Genomic DNA, 24,173 nt, shown 5'->3' with positions numbered 1-24,173 from the left:
CACCCTCCTCCACGGCGGCGATCTTCGGCAATGCTCTGCGTACTCCGCCTCTCGGGGACTTGGTCATGGCCGTGGTCACCAGGGCACCACCCGTGGTGGCGGACGCGGTCGCGGTGCCTCCTCGGGCGACGGTGCTCGCTCTGGAGGCGTCTATGGAAACAACTACGACGGCGGCTACGGCAACAACCACGGGGGCGGTGGCTTCAACAACAACACTGGCCGCCGCAACCCCTTCGCTCGGTCTCGCCCTCGGTGTCAACTCTGCAAGAAGGCTGGCCATGAGGTCCTTGATTGCTGGCATCGGTATGATGAAAACTTCGTTCCTGACTCCAAACTAGTTGCAGCAGCTATGCGCGAGCAAGGCGGGGACGGTGTCTGGTACGTTGACTCTGGTGCTACAGATCACGTCACTAATGAGCTTGAGCAACTTGCCCTACGTGAGACATATCACGGCAACGATCAGATCCACACAGCCAGCGGTAAAGGTATGGAGATTTGTCACGTTGGTCAAGTTTCACTTAATTCCCCTAGTCTTCAACGTGATCTTGTTATCAAGGATGTTCTCCATGTTCCCCAAGCTGATAAAAATCTTGCCTCGATGTCTCGTTTAGCCACCGATAATGATGTTTTCTTTGAAACTCACCCTCGCTATTTTTTCATTAAGGATCGGGCAACGAGGGCACCTCTCTATCACGGTAGATGCGTCGGCGGCCTCTACCCCATCTCCTCCGGAGCTCTTAGCAACAAGCATCGTCGTGTCTACTCCATAGTCAAGCCTTCTTTCGAGCAGTGGCATCAAAGATTAGGACATCCCTCCTCAATCATAGTTCGGCAAGTAGTCAATAAAGACAAACTTCCTTTGTCACATAGTTCAAACAAAGAGTCTGTTTGTGAAGCATGTCAATGCGCCAAGAGCCATCAGCTTCCCTATCCTAAGTCTACTAGTGTGTCTCATGGCCCATTACAATTGATCTTCAGTGATGTATGGGGTCATGCTCGAGATTCTTTTGGTCGAAAAAAATATTATGTTAGCTTCATTGATGATTACAGCAAGTTCACATGGATTTATTTACTTAAGTATAAATCCGAAGTCTTTTCAATCTTCCAAGAGTTTCAGAAGCTAGTTGAGCGCCACTTTGATAGGAAAATTATTTCAGTCCAAAGTGACTGGGGAGGAGAGTATGAAAAACTCAACTCCTTCTTCCATAGCATTGGGATCACTCATTATGTGTCCTGCCCTCATGCTCATCAGCAAAACGGTTCTGCCGAACGCAAACACCATCATATCGTCGAAGTTGGTCTCTCCCTTTTAGCTCATGCATCTATGCCCCTCAAGTATTGGGATGAGGCTTTCATCACAGCTACATATCTTATCAACCGTCTTCCCAGTAAGGTCATTGGCAATTCAACTCCTTTAGAACGATTGTATCATCAAAAGCCAGACTACAACTCTCTAAAAAAATTTGGGTGTGCATGTTACCCCAACCTTCGTCCATACAATCATCACAAACTAGAGTTTCGCTCCACACAATGTGTGTTTCTTGGGTATAGTAACCTTCATAAAGGGTATAAATGTCTTGAACCATCTACTGGACGCATCTATATCTCCCGTGATGTTATCTTCGATGAAACATTATTCCCTTTTTCTCTTCTTCATCCCAATGCTGGCGCCTTGCTTCGTGCAGAAATTGCACTTCTACCAGACTATTCTACACATCCTGATCACGGGGGTGAATTAAATGATCATGATCATGTGCAAAAATCCACAGAAAAATGCGTTTCAAATGAGTCTTGTACAAATTCTACTCGTCATTTTATGTGTACACAGGACAAAGGCACAGTCTTCGAGGATGATCTGGCTGTCAGCGCGCGATCCCAGGCGGATCCGCGGCAGCCTGCCGAACAGGGCGGCATGCGATCCGGTGCAGATTTGCCCCTGGCAGGCGACAGCGACAGCAGCCCAGGTGCGGGTTCAGGGGCGGCTCCGGGCGCGCCACGCCGAGCCGACCAGGTGGGTCACGTGGGTCCAGGCGCGGGTCCAGGCGAGTCACGCCAAGCCGACTAGGCGGGCCACAGCGGACCAGGTGCAGGCGTGGGTCCAGGCGCAGCGCCTCGCCAATCCTCGCCTGTGCGGTCTGATCCGGCTGTCGAGTGTGGCGCGAGGGGGGGGAGCAACTCCCCGTCTGCCACGTCGGTCGATCCAGTGCGCCGCCAGACCGAGGAACAACGCGCATCTTCCTCGGATAAGGAGCCGATCCACCATGCTGGATCTTCTATGGGCACCGCCGAAGCTGCTGGATCTCCTGTGCCGCAGTCCACAGCTACTGATTTTGTGGCTCCTTCACCTCCTCGTCGACACACCCAGTCTCGGTCAGGTATTGTCAAGGAAAAACAATATAGTGATGGTACAATAAAGTATAATCCGACCAAGCGTGCTTTTGTTGCTACTACTGGTGAACCTATTAATTTGCATGATGCACTTGCTAGCAAGGATTGGAAGGAAGCCATGGATAATGAGTACAATGCACTCATAAAAAATCAGACTTGGCATTTAGTACCACCACAACGTGGTGCTAACATAATCGATTATAAGTGGGTATACAAGATAAAAAGGAAATCTGATGGTAGTATAGACAGGTACAAGGCAAGGTTGGTTGCAAAAGGATTTAAGCAAAGGTTTGGAATTGATTATGATGATACCTTTAGTCCTGTGGTTAAAGCAACTACCATTCGCCTTGTTTTGTCCATTGCCATTTCCAGAGGATGGAGCTTACGACAGCTAGATGTTCAGAACGCGTTCCTTCATGGTGTTCTTGAGGAAGAAGTGTTCATGCGGCAACCACCAGGTTATGAAAGTCATAGCACACCACATTATGTATGTAAGTTGGATAAAGCATTATATGGACTTAAGCAGGCTCCAAGAGCATGGTATTCTAGGCTGAGCATGCAGTTACAACATCTTGGGTCCACGCCATCCAAAGCAGATACATCCTTGTTCTTTTATAGCAAAGGCAATATCACTGTTTTTGTGCTTGTTTATGTTGATGATATAATTGTTGCTAGTTCAAGTGAAGAGGCCACCACTTGTTTGCTTAAGGATTTAAAACTTGAATTTGCTCTCAAGGATCTAGGTGATCTTCACTATTTTCTTGGCATAGAAGTAAAGCAAGTCAGAGATGGCATACTTCTCTCACAAGAAAAATATACAACTGATGTTCTAAAGAGGGTGGGATTGGAGAATTGCAAACCTGTCAACACACCAATTTCCACCTCAGAAAAACTTACGGTTGATAGTGGAGAAGCTCTTGGTCCAGAAGATGCAACCAATTATAGAAGTGTTGTTGGTGCTTTGCAATATTTAACACTTACACGTCCAGATATTTCTTATTCAGTGAACAAGGTATGTCAATATTTGCATGCTCCTAGAACTACTCATTGGACGGCAGTTAAAAGAATCCTAAGGTATCTTCAGTATTCTCAAGGGCTTGGACTTCAAATTGTCAAGTCCCCTTCCTTGCTTGTTACTGCGTATTCTGATGCAGACTGGGCAGGGTGTGCTGATGACAGAAGATCCACTGGTGGTTTTGCTGTGTTTCTGGGATCTAATCTTGTGTCATGGAGTGCAAGGAAGCAAGCTACTGTCTCAAGATCAAGTACAGAGGCTGAATATAAGTCATTAGCAAATGCCACAGCTGAAGTAATGTGGATACAAACATTACTCTATGAGCTTGGGATTAAAGCTCCAAAGGCTGCACGGTTATGGTGTAACAATATTGGTGCAACTTATCTTTCAGCCAATCCTGTCTTCCATGCACGAACAAAACATATTAAAGTGGACTTTCATTTTGTCAGAGAGAGAGTAGCTTGAAAGCTACTTGAGATACGGTTCATTCCTACAGCGGATCAACTTGCCGATGGGTTTACTAAACCCTTGACAGAGAGAAGATTGGATGAGTTCAAATACAATCTCAACCTTAGCAAGGCTTGAGGTTTAGATTGAGGGGGAGTGTTAGAATTATTGTATAGGGATAGGAGAGGTGTTTAAATTGTATCTATATCTTCTTCTCTCTATCTCTTGTAACGACCTCCCCGGTCGATCTCTTTCTGTTCCGGTCGATCTCTCCCTGGTCGATCTCCTCCTCTGTAACTTGTCCACCAAGGCTTTGCCTCAATATATACAACGCGGCCCGAGACAAAGGGTTCTACGCTTCCCAAACTACTTTACAACAGACACTGGTTACCAAGCTAATTAAGTACACACAGGGGCGGCTTGGCTTGGCCCAGATCGAATCAAACCTAGGTCGATGTGACATTCGCATCATGTCGGCGTCGCACGCACTCCAACTGCATCTGGATTTCTTTGCTTTCTAGCTTCACATGATTTTCACTACATTTTGAATTTTTTACTTAGGAGTAATCACAAACACACAATGAAACATTCCAATGGTGGAGCGGCATTCCAAGTGACGCATCGACGACGTGGAGTCTCGACGGCGTGGCGCGTGGGTGATTTCCGATGGCGAAAAGCTGGCGGGGCGAGGGAAGGGTCCGAGCTATCCATTCCGGCCGAACGAACGGTCATCGGTGGCGGCGTTGGGGCGCGACGGCTGTGACGGCTGGAGACAAGGCGGCACGGGGGGTGGGAGAATGAGGGGTGCCAGTTTTACTCGTCCGCCACGAAAGTGAGTAAATTCGGGCCTTGTTCGGCATGAGTGTGAATCCGAGTGGATTGAAGAGGTTTGAGGAGGATTTAAACCACTTGTAAGTCAAAATATGTCCCAATCCTTGCCAATCCCCGTCAATCCTCTTAGGGAGAGGATTCACCGAACAAGGCCTTAGGGAGATTTGGGGGGATATTGGGAGTTGGAGTAAAAAAAATTACTCCGCTACGCCGGATTGAGGAACGGCGGTACGTGCACCGTAAGGGATTATAACTGAATTTTTACTCCCTTATGGCCTTTTTGGAGATCGGTTGTACACCCAAAATCTCCATTACTTAACCCTAATCAGCACCCATTAAGCTCTGTCAGTTTTGGAAGCAGACAGCCACGATATAGCATTATGAAGTGACCGTGGGTCTTGGTGTATCTGCGTGCTCCTCCAAAACAAATGGAGAATAATGCATCCATGCATGCAGGCGTTCTCTAGGTGCTGCATACGCCATCGGTTCCTTTTTCTGCCGCCCTGCTATACAACGCAAAAGCTAAGCTACCGCATTATTCGTGCCCAATGCTGAACTATCAAAAGTAGACGTATAGTAATAAATTTATAATTGCGTCAGATTTGGGCCATCAATCAGAGATCGCGTGGTTAAAAACAATTACAACTCTGTTGAGCTTCAGCACATCACATCTATGGTTAGGCTCTGGCTAGCCGACCACGTGACACATGTGATAAGCAATTCAAACAACTTAAAAAAAGGCTCTGACTAACCTATTTGCTGTCATCCACGAAAGAACTTAGTTTACGTGGATCGAATAATGCTAATTTTCTAACCACGAGGGAAGATTCCTTGCATTTCACATCCGTGTCGATTAATAATTATTAAAAGTCTAAGACTATATCTGGACGGCATAAGCGTACGTGTGGTGGTTAGCCGCAGAAGAAACAGAGTCAAAATGAAGCGCTGTGTTCTACACTTGATTAATCAGCAACTTTTTGGCGATGCCGCACGCTGTATTGTTTATGGATTACTACTGCACCGCTGCGGATCGGGACGGGGTTGATAAAGTCAACCCGGTTAAGTGGTTGGTCAGAGGTCAAAATCGATCGGAACGGGGTTGACTCTACGGAGATCGCCGTAGAGCCGGGAGGAGCAGACATGAAGTCACGTCAGTTCAGTTATGTACCATGATTCGTATCCATTTTTCCATAGTTTTTTTTCCAGTGCTGTAGAAGAATCAAAATGACGCCCCCATCATCTTGGAATCATGCGGTCCATTTGCAGAGCGGATTGGGGCGATCGGATTGTTGTGTTTTGTTGTGTAAAGTAAGGGCGCGGGAGCCTGGTGTGGATGATTAACTGGTCCCTGTGTGTGCCTGTCAGCAACAGGGGATCTAATTTGGGGATCGATCGCGTATATATATGCTCTCGAAGAACAATGATCTGCTGCTGATCTTCTTGCCAATCATGAAGTGATATACTCCCTTTGTCCGAAAATACTTGTCATCAAAATGGATAAAAAAGAATGTATCTAGAACTAAAATATGTCTTGATACATCTTTATTTATTTATTTTGATGACAAGTATTTCCGAACGGAGGAAGTATATAGAGAGGCAGGTGCAGAGATGCAGTGGGCGATGAAGCAGGATGCATGAGAGCTAGTTGAGCGCCCTAGTTGTGTGGAGTGACGGAGCTAGAATCTACCAAATGTCACAGTTTTGAACTGGGATCGAGTATAGATTATTTCAAGCAAACGAAATCTGACGTCCTGGCAAAGATCCCATGCAGATAGCATATTCTTCAAGAACCAGTTCTTCTCGATGCATACTGGAACGACAGCGGGCCACCGCGCAGCCTCCTCTGGATCCTTTACCACATCATCATCTAGATCATGAACGGGAGAAGCCAAACCCTAACAAGAGGGAGGGAAAACTCATATTTTGTTGCATGCTGAGGTGTGGCAAAGTAGGTAGGCAGCGACATGGCGGAGCGGGGCGTACAAGTCGCGGCCGTCCTCACGGGACATGACGGCCCATCGCCATTCGGGCCACCCAAACGGCATGGGAGCCAGCCGAGCGAGCAGGCAACGCGGTGGAGCAATGCTGTGTCGCGCGGCTACTCGCCACATATTGTTGTGTTGCCTAAAATAAGTGTCTCAATTTTATACTAGCTTTGATATAAAGTTGTATTAAGTTTGAGACTGTTATTTTGGGACGGAGGGAGTATTTGGTTGTCACTTGCACACAGTGAAAACCAAGCGCGGTGCAGCCAAGGATTGTGCTCCCGTACCCTTGGGCGCTGTCTGGACCCGATCGGCGCGGCATGGCCATCATTCTCCTCAGTTACAGATCTCTTTGACTTGTGTTGGCGTCTTTACATACGTATATACTTCCTGCACCAAATATCTCCCAAATATCATAGCGAAAGCGTGAGCGGGGGGAAGAAACGAATAGCAAGCAACCATGTCTCTTTGTTTGTCTGTCTGTCACCACAAGTTGGTGATTGTGATACATAGTGCACTGGCAAAGTCTTACTCTTAGTCTGTCCACCGTTCTTCTTTCGTCAGGTTTGACATTCACAGTACTATACTACTCCCTCCGTTTCTAAATATAAGCCTTTTAAGATATTTCAAAATAGACTACGTACGGATATATATAGACATATTTTAGAATCTAAATTCGTTCATTTTGCCTCATATGTAGTTTATATTGGAATCTCTAGAATATTTTGGAATGGAGAAGTACTAGTCTACTTGTATTGCCACTTGCCACTGCAAAGTCTCCTGCCATCCCTCCGTTCTAAACTTGCTTTGTTCTGCAGTCGAGGCTTGATTCCTCCTCGTTTTCAGATTTTGTTCACTTGGAGGAAAGAAGTCAGGTGACAGGCCAATTTCCAACGCGTTGCTCATCGCACGAACCATTCAGTCAAGCAGATCCGGTGAACAAACAGCCACTGGTTACCAAGCTAATTAAGTACACACATGGGCGGCTTGGCTTGGCCTGGCCCAGATCGAAACGATCTTAGGTTGATGTGACATTCGCTTCTAGCTTTAGATGATTTTCACTGCATTTTGAATTTTTTACATAGGAGTAATCGCAAACACACGATGAAACATTCTGTGCCAGAATTTTTTACTTAGGAGTGTGTCAGTGGCTGCCTCCGACACTCAACGCCGTCAGTCCCGAACAGAATTTTGTACTACTGAATTAAACAATTCTTCTCAACAATTCTTCTCCATTCTGCACGACAACGGTTTAAGCGCGAAGAAGAAAAACCAGGCAAATCCATAATTCATCACATGAACCACTCTTCAGGCTGCCCGTAATGAGAGTATTATAGGTAGTATCATGCATGCCAACTAAGCAAGTTTGATAAGATGTCATAGAATTAAATGAAGAAAAAAAGGCTTGAGTATCATATCATAATACCGTCTCATATTAAATGATGTGCTACTTTGTGTCATGCATGGCAATAAATGTAATCCTCTATGATACCAACTTATGATACTATGTATTAAGTATGTAGTATCATAGACTAGTATCATACGTATGATACTAATATATGCATGATACTCCCCATTACAACCAGCCTCGGGTCAAACAGATGGAATAAACACCAGCAGCTAATTACTCCTACTTACCACTAGTGCCAACCTATAATTAATTTAAGTACAGTTCATGCATGCGGCTTGGCCCACTCAGCTGGAGCTGTACTTGATTGCGACACTGGAGCACGTACTCCCCTCCAACTGCATCTCAATCGGTTTGACTTCACCATCCATCACAGCCCGATGACGTTCCTGGAGGTGGTGACGCCGCCGTCGACGACGAGGTTGTGCCCGGAGATGTACCTCGACTCGTCGCTGGCCAGGAACAGCGCCGCCTCCGCGATGTCCGCTGCCCTCAACGTCGTGCCCTTGAGCGTCGCCATGCCGCGCACCATCTCCTCCGCCTTCTCCACCTCCTCCGCGCTCACCGGCGCCGGCGAGCCCCCTTCTTCGTCCGCGCCATGGCGCCACGCGTTCACCAGCATTGGCGTGGCCACGCCGAAGGGGGACACGCAGTTCACCCGGATGCCGTGCTCCCCGAGCTCGCAGGCCGCGTTCTTGGTCAGCCCCACCAGCGCGTGCTTCGACGCCGTGTACGCATGCGGGCCCATCCCGCCCAGCACGCCGGCCACGCTCGCCACCGACACGATGCTCCCGCCGCCACCACCGCCGCGGCGCTGCAGCATGGCCCGCGCCGCGTGCTTCATGCCGAGGGCCGCGCCGAGCGTGTTTACGCGCAGCACGCGGTCAAACTCGGCGGCGTCCAGGGACGCGATGCCGCCGCTCCTGGCGCCGTTGCTCGCTGGGGGCGCCTGCCGGCCCAGCACGCCGGCGTTGTTGCAGAGGACGTCCAGCCTCCCGTGCCGCGCCACGCAGCACCCGACGGCGCGCTCCACGTCAGCCTCCACCGACACGTCGCAGTGCACATAGCTGCAGCAGGCGCCGCCCAGCGCGGCCGCCAGCGCCTCCCCGGCCGCGCCGTCGATGTCGGCGATCACCACCCGCGCGCCTTGACGAACGAACGCGCGCACGATCGCTTCGCCGATCCCGCGGGCCCCGCCGGTGACGATGGCCACCTTGCCCTCCAGCCTCCTGTGCTGCTGCTGCTGCTGCACCAGCACGGCGGAAGCGGCGGCGGCATTGTGGGTGGTGGTGCCAAGAGCGACGCTGCCGGCTTGGGGGGGCTTCTCGGCGGGCATGAAGTCGAGAGCGGTCATGGCGAACAAGGGCGGTGCGGGCGATAATGTGTGGGACTTTCAGTTGCAGGTATGGATGGATGGACGGGAGTGGGACGAGATCGAGCCGCACGTACGTCGTTATATAGGGGCCGGAGCGGCGGATCGGAGCCACGCGGAGGCCGGTGGGGATGGCATTTGGCACCGTCTTGGTCCTCACGGGCCGCGTGTGCAGTGCACACACACGTAGCGGCTGTATCAATCCGTGTTAATCTGGTGGTGGTACTAATTCTTTTCTGTAATTCATTGCCGTTTGACCCTCATCTGATGTGTGCGTTCATGTCAGACCGACGTCACTGTTCGCTGCAAATATTATACAGTAACATATCCCGGGCTGGTCAAATGATGCCAGGCTGTGGCCGTTCACACCGTATGATGCATTTTCTTTGTACGTGTGTTGGATCATCAGGTCAAGAATCACCTTTTCTCCAAGTCATGGTTAACTACCGAGTAAAATATAGAGTAATCATCGTTTACCGAGCTGTCTCTTCTAATTACAGTCAGCTTAGTTAGTCTTGAACTTCCCTAAAAAAAAGTTAGTCTTGAACTGCACACTGGACCCTTGCAAGTTGCAAGGCTGAGAGCAACTCTAGCAGGACCCCGCATCCCGCCCCGACCCGTAAAATAACCGCCAAAATGCGGGTCAACGCGAAAAAACCAGCCCGACCAGACCCCGCATCCCACCCCGGCCTACAAAAAGTTTTAAGGACGCGGCAAAATCCCGACCCCAATTCGGGAAAACGCGGGTTTCGCCCCAGCCGCTGAGGTGCCCTGCATATAAGCGGAAGCGGTTGGTAGGAGGACATTTCATCCCACTCTTTCTTCCACCAACCACCTCTCCTCCCTCCCCCCCCCCCCCTCGCGTCGCCGCCGGCCACCGCCCAATATTCAGGCGAACGCAGCCGGCATGAGCACGCTGGAAGGCCGCCACGCGCACAAGGCCTCCCCTCCCTCCCTCCCCTCCCCCTGCGTCGGCGGGCCGCAGATCTGCGGCACTTCATCCCGGGCCACCGGATTTGGTTTTTTCCAGCCGTCTGTTGCGGCCTCAAGCGATGGAGTGGTCGGGGAGCCTCTCCCGCAGCCCAGGCAAGGGTGCATCACCGCATGCAGGTACGGGTTCGTCCGCCCGCCGCCGCCGAAGGTTTGCGGGCATGGACTCATCCAGCCGTCCACCGGGCTCGGCGCTCGCGCAACGCCTTTGTGGCTTGCCGATGCCGCTCATAGAGTGTGACGACTGCACAAGGAAAGTGCTGCGGCTCACTTCGAGCACACCGAAGCACCCCGGATGGGTGTTCTTCAAATGCGAAAACGACGGGGTACGTGCATTTGCGGTAGCTCGTTTCATAGTTCATTTTCTAGTTCAATTGCGGTAGCTCACTTCGAGCTTGCTCATTCTTTTGTGTAGGACGATGGATGCTCATTTTGGTTTTGGAAAGGCCAATACATTGATTTGTTGATAGAAAGAAACTTAATAAATGTTAGTGCACTCCTTAGTATAATCGAAGGCAATGATGCGGCTGCATGTGCAACTAGAGGGGAAGCAACATCTACTTCTTCCGAACCAAAGATGAAGAAAGAAGAATGCAAAATCGAGAATCCACAGATCAAAAACGAATGCATGGAGAAGATATTAGTCCAACTAGTGGGAGCCGTTATGGAAGTTGGAAATCTTTTAAAATGCATACTTGTAGTTCTTGTTTTCTTTGGTCTTACTATTCTAGCAAAGATTTGGTGATATCTTTTGTATCCAATGTTGTTAAATAAGAAAGGCAATGCAATATGCAAGATCAAATTAAGTTGCAAATTTAAGTTTTGCGGGCCGGGAGGAGCTGCGCCGATCAGATGCCACAACCCCAACCCGTAAAAAGCATATTCCGGGAATATCCTTTTTTACGGGTCTATTATGCGGGGTCTGCATACGCAGCCGTCCGCGCCGGCCCGCAAAGGCGTTTTTCCGCGACCTGCAAAAACGTTTTGCGGGTCGAAGGATGCGGGGTCTGCTAGAGTTGCTTGAGAGTCTCATGTGAGCAGTTTGGATACCACTTTAACATGACATATAGTAATACTTAGTAGATCTTGGTAAAAATTTAGTTTGCATCTAGTCATAGATTGGACGGAGAGGAAGTGAGCGTATATTCTCTCTCTCTCTCTCTCTCTCTCTCTCTCTCTCCAAGCTGAAACAGCAGAGCCGGTTGACTGCAATAAGAAACTAGAGGCGTGCAGCACGACCCGATTCTTTTAGACATTTCGCGTCCGTAGTTTGAGCTAATCAGGCCTACATATATTTGAGAGCACATGAGCGCATTGGTTGGTCTCCGTTTCATCACATTGCTAGCACTGCATTATGCCATGCTAGCTGCACTCTTTCTGCTTGCCTGTGCATTTTCGTCTGCCCAGGTGGAAAAGAAACAAGCCAGTCACGTCTCAGATGTCGCGATATCGTCTCCCAGGCAACCGTGTACGGAACTCATGGTGATCGTTAATCCATCATCATCTCGACCAAATCACGACGTATGATCCATCACCTCCGACTCGATGGAAGTTATACCGAATCCTTTTTGACGTTTTATTACTGTCTGTTAACTTGTCACGTCGACGTATCTGACGATAAGCAAGATTTTTCTCGTTAGACATGAACGAACGCGAGCACTTGCAGCATAAGCTATGTGGTCTATCAATCAAGTTAACGGCGCTGGGCGTTCCCAGAGTTCACCACGGCTCTCATTTGTTATTGCATCGCAACCCTTGACAGTTCTTGCCATCGATTTTTCCTGACAGTTCTTGCCATGGATTCGAAGAGCTAGGCTAGCCGCTAAGCTAATTAACCTGTCGTTTCCCGCGCAAAAAAAAATTAACCACTTGCTTGCTTGCTACTGTGGTGATTAAAATTGATGGCGATGGGACCGCGAGCCAGAAAGTAACAGGGTCGAAGAGATTGACGGCTCCGCCCATGCATGTCATGTGATGGGCCACATTACATATCGGCAGGATGTTGTCAATTCTGCCGGAGGTCAATGATATCTTCACATCAACTTTTCGCGAACAGCAGTAGGAGTACTGATAAACAATTGGATTCCGTGCTGTACTTGTTTGGGCTGCTCTGGTTTGCCACTTTTTTCTTCTAAAGGGGAAAGGAGAATTCCCACTTATGATCAATTTCAGACATATGATATCGGACTTGCTATAACTTTGTGATTATTTGTTATGATTTGCATGCATGCTAGTACTACCCTTTGCTGTGTTGATTTCTACTCTCAGTTAAGTGCGAAAAAGTGATGTTTCAGCGTACTGCAAAAGGTATGTGAAACAAAACATTATTAGCACAAAAATTACTAGGATGGGTGGAGTAATTAGTATACAAACGATTTTCTAGCGGATGCAATCCACGGCATTTTCAACTGCTTGCCGGTTTTGCAGCTCATCCATGCTTATGAAGGCGAGGGAATGAAAAGAAGGGGATATATGCATGAAAGATATAGACATGCCTATTAAGCATCTTCTTTTGCAAATGTCAGGTATTTGCTCATTGTAGTTGTATCAGATCCATATAACATTTGAGCTAAAATGCCCATTATTGAAGGAAAAAAACATGCCACGAAGATGTATCACCTAAGTGAAGAAATAATTCAAACCCAGATATTGCAGTGCGACTGGCCGTACATGGTTGTCATGATTAACACAATTTTGTAGAATTTGAAAGATTTGATTAAATTTGAATGAATTTGACGCATAAGGTATGCCCAGGACAAATACATGTTGGGTTGTCCACCTCTCAGCTGCCATGTCGTCCTGACAAGTTGGTCCAAGTTGCTTGTTTGTAGAAAATAACAAATGGGGTGAATTCTGCTATAAATTTTATCGATTCAATAGTCGCATCAAGGTGATACGAAGGAGCAATCGTCGCAAGATTTTTCTGAAAACTGTAACAATCTACTCATTTCAACAGCCTTGCATATGGTTGCCCAATTAGCCCCAAACTATTAACACATAACCACTAGGTTAATACCAAAAACAGGTTGGACCATCATGAGAATGAGATCAACTGTACTCAATACCCCCATTAATTAACCCAATTTGCACCTAATAGGCTAATACTGCATTAACTTGTCCCGGTTTCGTTAGAAGACAAATCAAGCCAATGCCACGACATCGCATTATGAACTGAGCACGGATCTTGGTGTCTCTGCGTGCTACTCCAAATTAAATGGAGAATGCACCCAAACAGGCATTCTCTTGGTCCTGCTTGCGCAGATCCTCCTCTGTGAACTTGGTGTACAACACTAAAGCTAAGCAAGGATCTCCATTGATCCAAGCTGCCTCATTATTCGCCCATAATGCTATATTAGCAGATTGAAACAATAAACTTACAATTGTGTCCGATTCGGGCCACCAACCAGGGATCTTGTGACCAAAGACAATTGCATCTCTGTTGAGCACATCACATCCATAGCTAAGTTCCGGTACGAACTAGCTTGGCTAGCCTGGCGCTGTCATGCACGAAGGAACATAATTTACCTTAATGGATGTCAATTTTCCCACCACGAGGGAAGCTTCCTCATTTCAACAGCCGGAAATCGATGACATGCTTATCAGAAGTTTAAGACTATATCTGGACGGCATACGCGTACGTGTGGTGGTTAGCTGCAGAAAAAACAGAAGGTCAAAATTTAAGCAGAAGAAATAGTGAGTCAAAGTGAATTTTATACACATTGATACACATCTTAGTCGTTAGCAACTTTTGGACAAGTCGAGTTTTGCTATCTGCATGCTGAGTTTTATACTACTGCTACCAGTGATACAGCTGCGTGCACGGTGTAGCTAGTCCTCTAGCCAGGATTAGTTTCGGAGTAACTTCTGGGTTGGTCTCTTTGACAAAGTCAGAGGTCGAAATCTTGTCAGCTTAACACTTCTTCGGCGGATCAGAGCGGGTTTACCCTCCGTGGCGTGCGTACGGCCGGGAGGGAACCATTCATGGTTAAGTTGTAGCTAGCCTATTAGCTGTCATGCACGAAGGAACTTAATTTATCGTGGATCGTATAGTGCTAATTTTCTCACCACGAGGGAGGCTTCCTTACATTTCACAGGCCGTGCATATGGTTGTCGTTGCCTCCATCCGAAAATACTCCCTCCATCCCATAATATAAGAGCATTTCTAAATCTAAAACGCTCTTATATTGTCGGACGGAGGGAGTAGATGACATGATTATCAAAAGTTTAAGACTATATCTGTACGGCACACGCATACGTACAGTGGTTAGCCGCAGAAGAAACAGAGGGTCAAATCTATGCAGAAGAAACAGCGAGTCAAAATTAAGCTGTTTGTTTCTTGTTCATGTGGTACTTTATTAAGCAGATTATTGGGCTGTGCTGCATGCTGAATTGTTTAGGGGTTAGTACACCGCTACCTGTGCACGGTCAACCTTGCTGGCTTAATTTAGGAGTAACTTCTGGGGTCGCAGGTCAACCTGGTTAGCTGGTTGGCCGAAGGTCAAAATCTCGTCAGCTTAATTTCAGATCGGAACGGGTTGACCCTATGGATCCCCGTACGGCCGGGAGGATCAGACATAAAGTCATGTCGGTTTGGTTATGTACCATGATTCGTATCCTTTTTTTTCATAGTTTTTCGAGAAATGACGCCCATGCCATCATCTTGGAGTCAAGCGGTCCATTCGCGAAGCAGATCGGGGCGATCGGATTGCTGTGTGTAAAGTAAGGCGCAGGAGCCCGGAATCAAATGATTAACTGGTCCCTGTGTGTGCCTGTCAGCAACAGGAGAACAATGATCTGCTGCTGATCTTCTTGTCAATCATGAATAAGAAGAGCTGCATGCTAGGTGATCTACATGGAGAGGCACGTACGGAAGAGCAGCGAACGATGGAGTAGGATGCAGAAGAGCTAGTCCACTTGAGTGTGCTAGTCGTGCGACCAAGCTATCTGCCACTGGATACATCATGCGTATCAACATATAAGAGCATCTACAGGACGCCTCAAACCCTCCCTCATACGCCCGCGGACGCGTTCGGATAGTGACCAGACAGGAGAAAGAAGGAAAAAAATGAGCCAACAAGACCCATCATATCATCCCTATACATATGAGCTGTCCGCAAAACCTCATATTGAAGATCAACGTAGGGAGGATATGAGGGGCGCCCGGGCAATCCTCCACATATGATGTGGCCCATCCCGGACAACCTTTTCTTTGTTTATTCTTTCTTTCCTATCTCTTTCTTCTCTCCACCAATCACATGCAGATGACCGGATATATAAGGGGGGAAATGAGAAGTGTGGATGCATGAATAAAAAAAATAAAGGCTTAAAGCGGACACGTTCGGTCATTGACCGTGCGCGCCAGCGGGCGTTTAGGGTGGTTAGAATTGCCAAGTCCGGTTCTAGACTAAGTACTCGTAGGTGCTTTGAACTTAGCGTAGCTCAGATGGTTAGGTCCTTGCAGTGGAACCTGCCCATAGGGTTTAAGTCTTAGACTTGACAATGATGCTTGCATTTTGCTGGACTTATTTCCTGCTTCTCGGCAAAGTCCGTTCAGTGAGAGTAGACGTTCTCGTCGACTACGAAGGCGTCTGATGACTTCGCCAATCTCGAAATATTATGCCAGCTCAATATCTTGGAGGTGCTCATAAAGATAGAGTGAACGTGCGTGGGGTTCATAGAAGTGAATGTATATGTGTGTATGTGGCATCTGCTTTGTGTTGTGTTAAAAAAAATACTCGTATTTGTTTTCGTCCGCGTACTCAATAAATTGCTACAAGTAAGGGCATCTCCAACGCCGACTAAGTTGTCCAGACACATTCTATCATCCAACGTGGTACCTTACCGGTCAGTGCAACGGCCCGAACATCCGCTTTCCGTAAATAAAAATCAAAACCAAACTGGAGGTAATGTGGCCATTGCGTGCTTTAGAGCATCTCCAATAGCACGTCTATATTTAGATGTCTATATATTCATATAGACAATGATCTAAAAAAATTCCCTTATATACACGTCCAGTTTTGCATCAGAACGTCTATACACTAATAGAAAAAGGGTCATTTGTCTCGGTTCATAAGGCCCATCTGTTCCGGTTCATAAGGCCCATTTGTCCCGGTTCATAAGGCCCATCTGTCCCGGTTGGGGGACCGAGACTAAAGGGTCGTTAGTAATGCCTAGGCCTTTAGTCCCGGTTCTTATACTAACCGGGACAGATGGACCTCCACGTGGCCGCTCCGGTGAGCCCAGGCACGAGGGCCTTTGGTCCCGGTTGGTAGCACCAACCGGGACCAATAAGTTTCCACGCGTCAGCATTTCAGGGGCTGTTTTTTTTTAAAGAAGGTGGTTTTGGGGTTTGGGGGGTTAATTTAGGTTGGTATAGGTAGCTAATAGAGAGATGTGTCCTCTCTTATCTCCGTGCTACTGCTACTGCTATGCCTAAACATGACTTAGATTGAAGTGAGGCAACATGTGGTGCATGTCGAAAGTAATACTAATCCTAACTTGATCAAGTTTGGATTGTACTACTTTCGACATGCACCACATGCATATTGCCTTCACTTCAATCCAATCCATGTTCATTTCACCCACATATATATAATAACTCTTCATGCTCGCATCATGCATCATCATAATAACAAGTCCTACTAATCATCATCATACAACTTCTACTCGTTATTAATAACAAGTCATACGATCATCATCCTGATAGTCATCGAACCAACCCTACTTAATTGTTCTTAGCACATGATCATCAGTATTAGGTAGGACCTAAATACCCTCTTTAAGGTAAAATAACATAAAACAATAAAGACTCTGACACTCCATTATGGAGAATGGAGATCATCCTATCTCCAATTCTTGCGCTTCGCTTCCTTTTGCTTTCAAGAACCTCCTTACGACTGTCCATACATTTTTTTTCCATTTTTTGATTAGCATGTCTCCACTTCTTTGAGAAATTCGGTATGGACAGTTGAGATTCGTAGGATGACCTGGATATATGTTCAAAACACGAAGGCTGCCATTCTGATACATCAAATGAGGCACACAATCCTCTGGGATTCTCTGTTGAAAAACATAGTAATAACTTCATAGTTAGGAATGATGTACTAGTTTTAAAAGTATGCAAAAGATGCACGGATGTCGTAATAGTAAAAAATCTTACCAGGGTATCTTCATGGTAGTTACCGTAGTTCAACACGTGCACTAGTGGCACGTATTGACCATAATGTTGAGGAGTTTGATTGTAGATATTGTAAATCTCAATATCAGTAGAAAATCCGACAAGATGATTTTTTTCCTGATAAGTTAATTCGAAGCCATCGGTGTAGTGGGTTTTGTCTACCATCTCCCACAAATTCTTTGAAGAATGAAAATAAGCTGTTGATGGAAAGAAGCCGTCAACTATTTTGAAATAAACAATATAAATTAGCTACTAACTATGTTTGAGAAACTCACATAGCAGGGCTAAGTGAGGGACACAAAGGGGGAGAAGGGCAAGAGCTCGGGATAGGTCAATGGGGAAGAAGAGAGTGAATGGTGAGTGGTGGGTGAAAGCCTCACGACCACCTAAAATATCTGCATCAAAAACGCCAAAGCCGGTGGCGTTTCTAGTAACGCTAGCTTGCTAGACGTTTCCACCACGCCACGTCAGCAACCAACGCGTCCTCGGCCTGGCAGTGGGCCAGGACAGAAACACTAACTGCCTCGGCGTTTGGTAGTTGACCAGAAACGTCACGGGCCCTGGCGTTTCTAAAAGGGTCAAATCGTGAAATACCTTCACGTCGGGTTCAACTTATGAGAATAAAGTCTGACAAGGCCAGAACAGTGATTTCGGCCTAGGAAGAGAAGCTGAAACAGCGGAGCAATAGTTGCAGCGGGTTGACTGCAATAAGAAACTGTAGGCGTGCCCACATATATTTTGAGCGCACATGACCGCATTGATTGGTAGCCGGATCCGTCACATTGCTAGCTGCACTCTTTCTGCTTGCCTCTACATTTTCGTCTGCTCTCAGGTACGTAGAAAAGAAACAATGCTAGTCACGTCTCACAGATGTAGCTCTCCTGACGTGCAAGTGCAACATTGATCGTTTTCCAGGCAACCGTGTACGGGACTCACGGTGATCGTTAATCCATCATCGTCTCCACCAAATCACGACGTATCATCCATCACCTTCAACTCGACGGAAGTTTTTTTTTTTAGAGTTGCGACTTGATGGAAGTTACCAAATCTTTTTTTGACGATTTTTTTTGCCGGGTCTTTTTTTGATGATTTACCACCGTCGGTTACTTTGTCACGTCTACGTGTGTGTGATTTTTCTCGTTAGACATAGAACACACATGAGCAGTTGCAGCATAAAGCTATGTGTTTTTTTTTTGCGAGGGTGCGTAAAGTTATGTGGTTCCAAGAGTTCACCATGGCTCTCATTGCATCGCTTGACATTTCTAGCGATCGATTTGACTTCCCATAGAGAAGATTCTAAAAAGATGGCTAAGAGTGGGGCGTTTTGGTGACCGGCCTGCATGGAGCCTGAAATGTTTGAAAAAAAAAACAAAATTCAAACTTTCCGATTTAAAAAATAAATAAATAATGAGCAAGTTCCCAAGGATGAAATATATATTCCCTCCGTTCCTAATTATTTGCCCTTCTAGATATTTCAACAAGTGACTACATACGCAGTAAAATAAGTGAATCTACACTCTAAAATATGTTTATATACATCTGTATGTGGTAGTCCATTTGAAATCTGTAATAAGACAAATATTTAGGAACGAGGGAGTATGTGTGTAAAAATGCAGAATAAAATACCTTGAAATGCGACCAGTAAAAAAATCATGGAATTTAAGGATAATGAAAACCAGAGTTTTCTTAATTTTGCACAACCTTCGTTTTGATGTGTTTCGTCCTGAAATTTACTCACATGTACATTATGCCTTCATGTACCCCCTCTGTTTCATAATGTAGTCCATGTAGATATTTTGAAAAGTAAAGCACCACAAACTTTTTTCGATAAGCATCACAAACTTTGACCGAATTTATGGACAAAAACATTTACATAATCTAGTATGCCAAACTTGTATCATTAAATTCATTATAAAATCAACTTTTATATTTTATATATTTGATATTGTAGATATAAGTAGTTATCTCTAATAATGGTCAAAGTTTGTTTTGTCAAAAAAAAACTATACCCACTACATTATGGAACAGAGGGAGCATAACTGTATATTTTTTTCAGAATTTTTTGAAATGTATTGAATTTTAAATTTTCTAAATGGATGCCTTCATGGAGCTGGGCCTCCAAAAGCAATTTTCCAAGGCTAACTGCAACCTAATTAACTAGTCGCTTCCCCGGCAAAAACAAAAAAATTACCCACTCGCTTGCTTGTTAGCTATAGATGATTAATATTGATGGCGATGGGACCGCAAGTCAGAGAGGAACAGGGTGGAAAAGACCGACGGCTCCACCCTTGTGATGGGCTACGTATGTACCCCGGCTGGGTGCGATTGTCAATGCCAGAGGTCAATGATATCATCACATCAACTTTTCGCCGATAACAATAAAAAAATTGAATTCCGTGATATACTTGTTTGGGCTGCTGTGGTTTGCCACTTTTTCTTCAAAAGGAGAGAGGGGAATTCCCACTTATGATCAAATTCAGACATATAATATCGGACTTGCTGATAACTTTGTGATTGCTTATTAAGATTTGCATGCATGCTAGTATTACCCGTTGATGTGTTGATCTCCACTCTCAATTAAGTGCGAACAAGTGATGTTTCTGCGGAGTACTCCCTCCGTAAAAAAATATAAGACCGTTTAGATCACTACTTCTGCAAAAGGTATGTGAAACTAATACTCCAACGGGTGGAGTAATTAGTTAATTAGGTAGTCAAAGGCGATATATGCATGAAAGATATAGACATGCCTATTAGAGCAATGCTAGACTCACGGGCAGTTTACTGGGATTGACGTGATGGTTAAGGATGATTGGTTGAAATTGATAAGTGAGGTGGGCCCACCAGTTAAATTAGGGGGGGGGGGGTATTAGAGGAGGGCACGAGGAGGTGGGGGTCATGGAGTTTGTTGTTTCTTTCCAAGCATGTAGTATTATCATGCCTATTAAGCATCTTCTTTTGCAAATGTCAGGTATTTGCTCATTATAGTTGTATCAGCTCGATATAACGTTTGAACTAAAATACCCATTATCGAAGGAAAAAAAGCATGCCACGAAGATGTATCACCTAAGTGAAGAAATAATTCAAACCCGTATATTGCAGTGCGACTTAATTGTCGCATCAAGGCGACATAAAAGGAGCAAATGTCGCAAGATTTCTCTGAAAACTGTAACAATCTAACCTAATTAGCCCCAAACTATTAACATAACCACTAGGTATATGTAGTGGTAGTGCCAAAAACAGGTTGGACCATCATGACAATCAGATCGACAGTACTCAATACCCCATTAATTAACCCAATTAGCACCTAATACTGCATTAACCTGTCCCAGTTTCGGTAGCGGACAAATCAAGCCAATGCCACGACATCGCATTATGAAGTGAACATGGATCCTGGTGTATCTGCGTGTTCTTCCAAAATAAATGGAGAGCGCACCGATGCAGGTATTCTATAGCCCCTGCTTGCGCCATCAGATCTTCTTCTCTTCCGTGGACTTGCTGTACAACACTAAAGCTAAGCTAGGATCTCCATCGATCCAAGCTGCATCATTATCCGCACATAATGCTATATTAGCAGAGTGAAACAATAAACTTACAATTGTGTCGGATTTGGGCCACCAATCAGAGATCTTGTGGCCAAAAATAATTGGATCTCTGTTGTGTTGAGCACATCACACCCATAGCTAAGTTCCCGTACTAGCTTGGCTAGCACGGTGCTGTCATGCACCAAGGAACATAATCTACTTTAATGTCAATTTTCCCACCACGAGGGAAGCTTCCTCATTTCAACAACCGTGCATATGGTTGCCGTTGCTATGTCCGGAAGTCGATGGCATGCTTATCAGAAGTTTAAGACTATATCCGGACGGCATATGAGTACGTGTGGTGGTTAGACGAAACAGAGGTCAAAATTTAAGTAGAAGAAATAGTGAGTCAAAGTGAATTTTATACACATTGATACACCATGTTAGTCGTTAGCAACTTTTGGACAGGCCGAGTTTTGTTAGCTGCATGCTGAGTTTTATACTACTGCTACCAGTGGAGTGAATAGCAAAAAACTACCACATTACGGGCTATCGTTCCAAAAAACTACTGCTTTTTTTATTTTTTCAAAAAACTATCACAAAAGTGGCTGGCTGTTCCAAAAAACCCAAGTGGCCGAACGGTTAAGTTTTAACTGGGGTTATGACATGTGGGGCCCGTCCGTCAGGGTTTTGTCGGCCACAGTGCTCACGGCGCGCGGGTGACGGCCGTTAGGGCGCACGGGCCGTCCCGACCAGGTCAAAACGGCCGCCCCCTCACTCTATCTCCCTCGCGCTCACTCACTCTCACTCTCCCCCCTCACTCTCACTCTCCCCCCTCGCCCTGTTTCCCCTGGCCGAGCTCTTCATCGTCGCCGACCACCTCAGTTCCTCGTCGCCGGCCAGGATGCCTTCTTGGAATGATGGGGATGAGAGCTCCGGTGACAACATGGGGGGCAACCTGATGGACATGGAGTACTTTGTAATCCTCATCCTCCTCCTCTCTGTCATTATCTAGGGTTAGGATTAGGGTTGAATCGATTTGGGAATGAAGGTTGATGAGCTGTATATTTGTATGGATGGATTCGTTTGGTTTGGTTATCTATTAGTTTTGATCTAGGGTATGGATGGCACTGTGATGTCTGATCTGACCCTGAGCAAGGCAAAGCTTGACTCAAGTTGAAATAGTTGATGCATTGGTTCTGATCTACCTTTTACTGCATGTAGGACACACCTGACACCGTCCCTGAGCCACTCTGGTGTGGTGCTCCCATGGAGGAAGTTGCCAAGTGTACTCTGCACGATATGAAGCCTAGGAAGTGTGTTGCTTTTGAAGGTGCTAACACTGGGAGGAGGTTCTATGGATGCCCTGTTCAGGTGAGTAATTGAGTATGCTGGGTGGATTCAGTTATGCCTAGTGGATTCAGTTATGCCCAGTGGTTACTGAATTTGTACATTAACTCTGTTTGAACTGAATTTAGTACTGAATTTATGGTTACATGTCCTCCTTGTGTACCAATCCTCTTTTTGAATTGAAGTTAGAACTGAATTTATGCATTTTCTGAAGTATGTGTTCTCTGATCAAACTACAGGGAGGTGTGAATTGTGGTGTAGTTCAGTGGGTTGATCCTGCCTGTCCTGATGTACTTAAGAACTGCCTCATCAAGTTGTGGGAAATGTTCCATGAGCAAAACATTGGAAGGATTCAAGACAAGCATGCATATGAGGATGAGGTTGCCAAGTTGAAGAAGGACTATGATCTGCTCTGCACTGAGTATCATAAAATGGTTGATGATGTTAGCAAGATGTTTGACTGGCAAGATGGTGTTGGCAAGATTGACTACCAAAAAGCAATGGATGCTGAGAAATTTGAGAAGCAGAAGGAAGAGCTAGAGCTGGAGATGAAGATGGAGAAGCTAAGGCTAGCAAAAGAACAGAGGTGTATCCTTCAGGCCCAGGCAGACATAATTCACACACCAGGAAGGCAATGAAAGAGATAAAGGTGGACATGGATCTTCTTGCACAAGAGAAGACAGAGCTTGAGAAAGTAGTTGCTGATCTGCTAAATGCTGGCCATGGGAGCAAGGAAAAGCTTGAGAAAATCAAGGCCATACTGGAGGCTTGAAGATTTGGACAATGGTGGTTAAGTAAGTAAGGTGGCCTACACATATAACAGGCCTTGCAAGATGATGGTAGGAGTATATTTTGTGCAGTCCTATATGAACTGTTTAAGTTATGGTAACTAGAGTGGTGGAGAAACTTTGCTAAGTCTGGCTTATGTTATTGTACTGTTAAGAACCTATCTATCTTAAGTAATGCAGTGAAGAACTGTTTTATTTCTTTAGGTTGTTTTCCTGAAAGTAGCAATGATGAACTAGTATATTTTTGGGCCTAAAACCATTATGTACACATTGTGGGCCTAGACTGGGCTGTTTTATTACTCCACCTACCTACCACCAACCATTAGTAGTCTATAAAGCCCACCCCTTGAGTGAAACCGCAGTCAATCCCCCCATCCCCACCCTTCTCAACCCCCCAGCCGCCAAAGAAACCCTAGAATCCAAGGGAGAGATGGATCCTGGAGAGGTCATAGATGGAGAATTCACATCAGCCTTTACATTTGATCTAACTGTGTCCTCCACAGCTTCTGCAACCCATTCAGCAGTAACCTTTGTACTCTCTCCATAAGCTCCACAACTATGATCCATGTGGCACTTCTTGATTGTGAATGTATCTTCATGGGCTACTTTGGATGCAGTCATGAAAAATTCACATCCATTCTTCCTCTCTGGGCACCAAACAATAACCAGGACCCCCCACTGGACTGCCTATTGAAATTTGTTCTTCACAAACATTGTGAGCCTTGTTACAATCAACACCTCTATCTTCATTTGCCTTGGAAACAATGATATTGAGCACTGTGAAATCTGAGTGATCTATCATTTCTTCAACTGCATCTTGACTGTCCAGAAGAAATAAACCTTCCTGTCCAATCCCTTATTCTTTTACCCAGTACATGTAGTCATCTGACCCATAGCCTTC

At 46.0% G+C, this 24,173-nt stretch overlaps 3 protein-coding genes across 3 annotated transcripts; 2 read left to right on the top strand and 1 right to left on the bottom strand.

Moving 5' to 3' along the window:
* Positions 1-8,290: 8,290 nt before the first annotated feature.
* On the bottom strand, positions 8,291-9,523 carry LOC125540915 (sex determination protein tasselseed-2). Its single transcript, XM_048704439.2, has one exon. The coding sequence runs from the start codon at positions 9,426-9,428 to the stop codon at positions 8,445-8,447; it is 984 nt and encodes a 327-aa protein (XP_048560396.2). The 5' UTR covers positions 9,429-9,523; the 3' UTR covers positions 8,291-8,444.
* Positions 9,524-10,597: 1,074 nt separating this feature from the next.
* On the top strand, positions 10,598-11,181 carry LOC147983680 (uncharacterized). The gene is made up of 2 exons (XM_087539577.1): positions 10,598-10,762; positions 10,852-11,181. Exons 1-2 carry the CDS (start codon positions 10,598-10,600, stop codon positions 11,179-11,181), a joined length of 495 nt encoding a protein of 164 aa, XP_087395703.1.
* An 11,222-nt stretch (positions 11,182-22,403) lies between these two features.
* Positions 22,404-23,122, top strand: LOC147983679 (uncharacterized). Its single transcript, XM_087540829.1, has 2 exons — positions 22,404-22,508; positions 22,724-23,122. The coding sequence occupies exons 1-2, from the start codon at positions 22,404-22,406 to the stop codon at positions 23,120-23,122; spliced, it is 504 nt and encodes a 167-aa protein (XP_087396955.1).
* Positions 23,123-24,173: the final 1,051 nt, after the last annotated feature.

Source organism: Triticum urartu, chromosome 2A (assembly GCF_056163025.1).
Source record: "Triticum urartu cultivar PI428250 chromosome 2A, HENAU_Tu73, whole genome shotgun sequence".
Classification (NCBI taxonomy): Eukaryota; Viridiplantae; Streptophyta; class Magnoliopsida; order Poales; family Poaceae; genus Triticum; species Triticum urartu.
The sequence above is the reverse complement of the archived record's forward strand: the minus strand, read 5'-3'. Positions and strand labels throughout refer to the sequence as shown.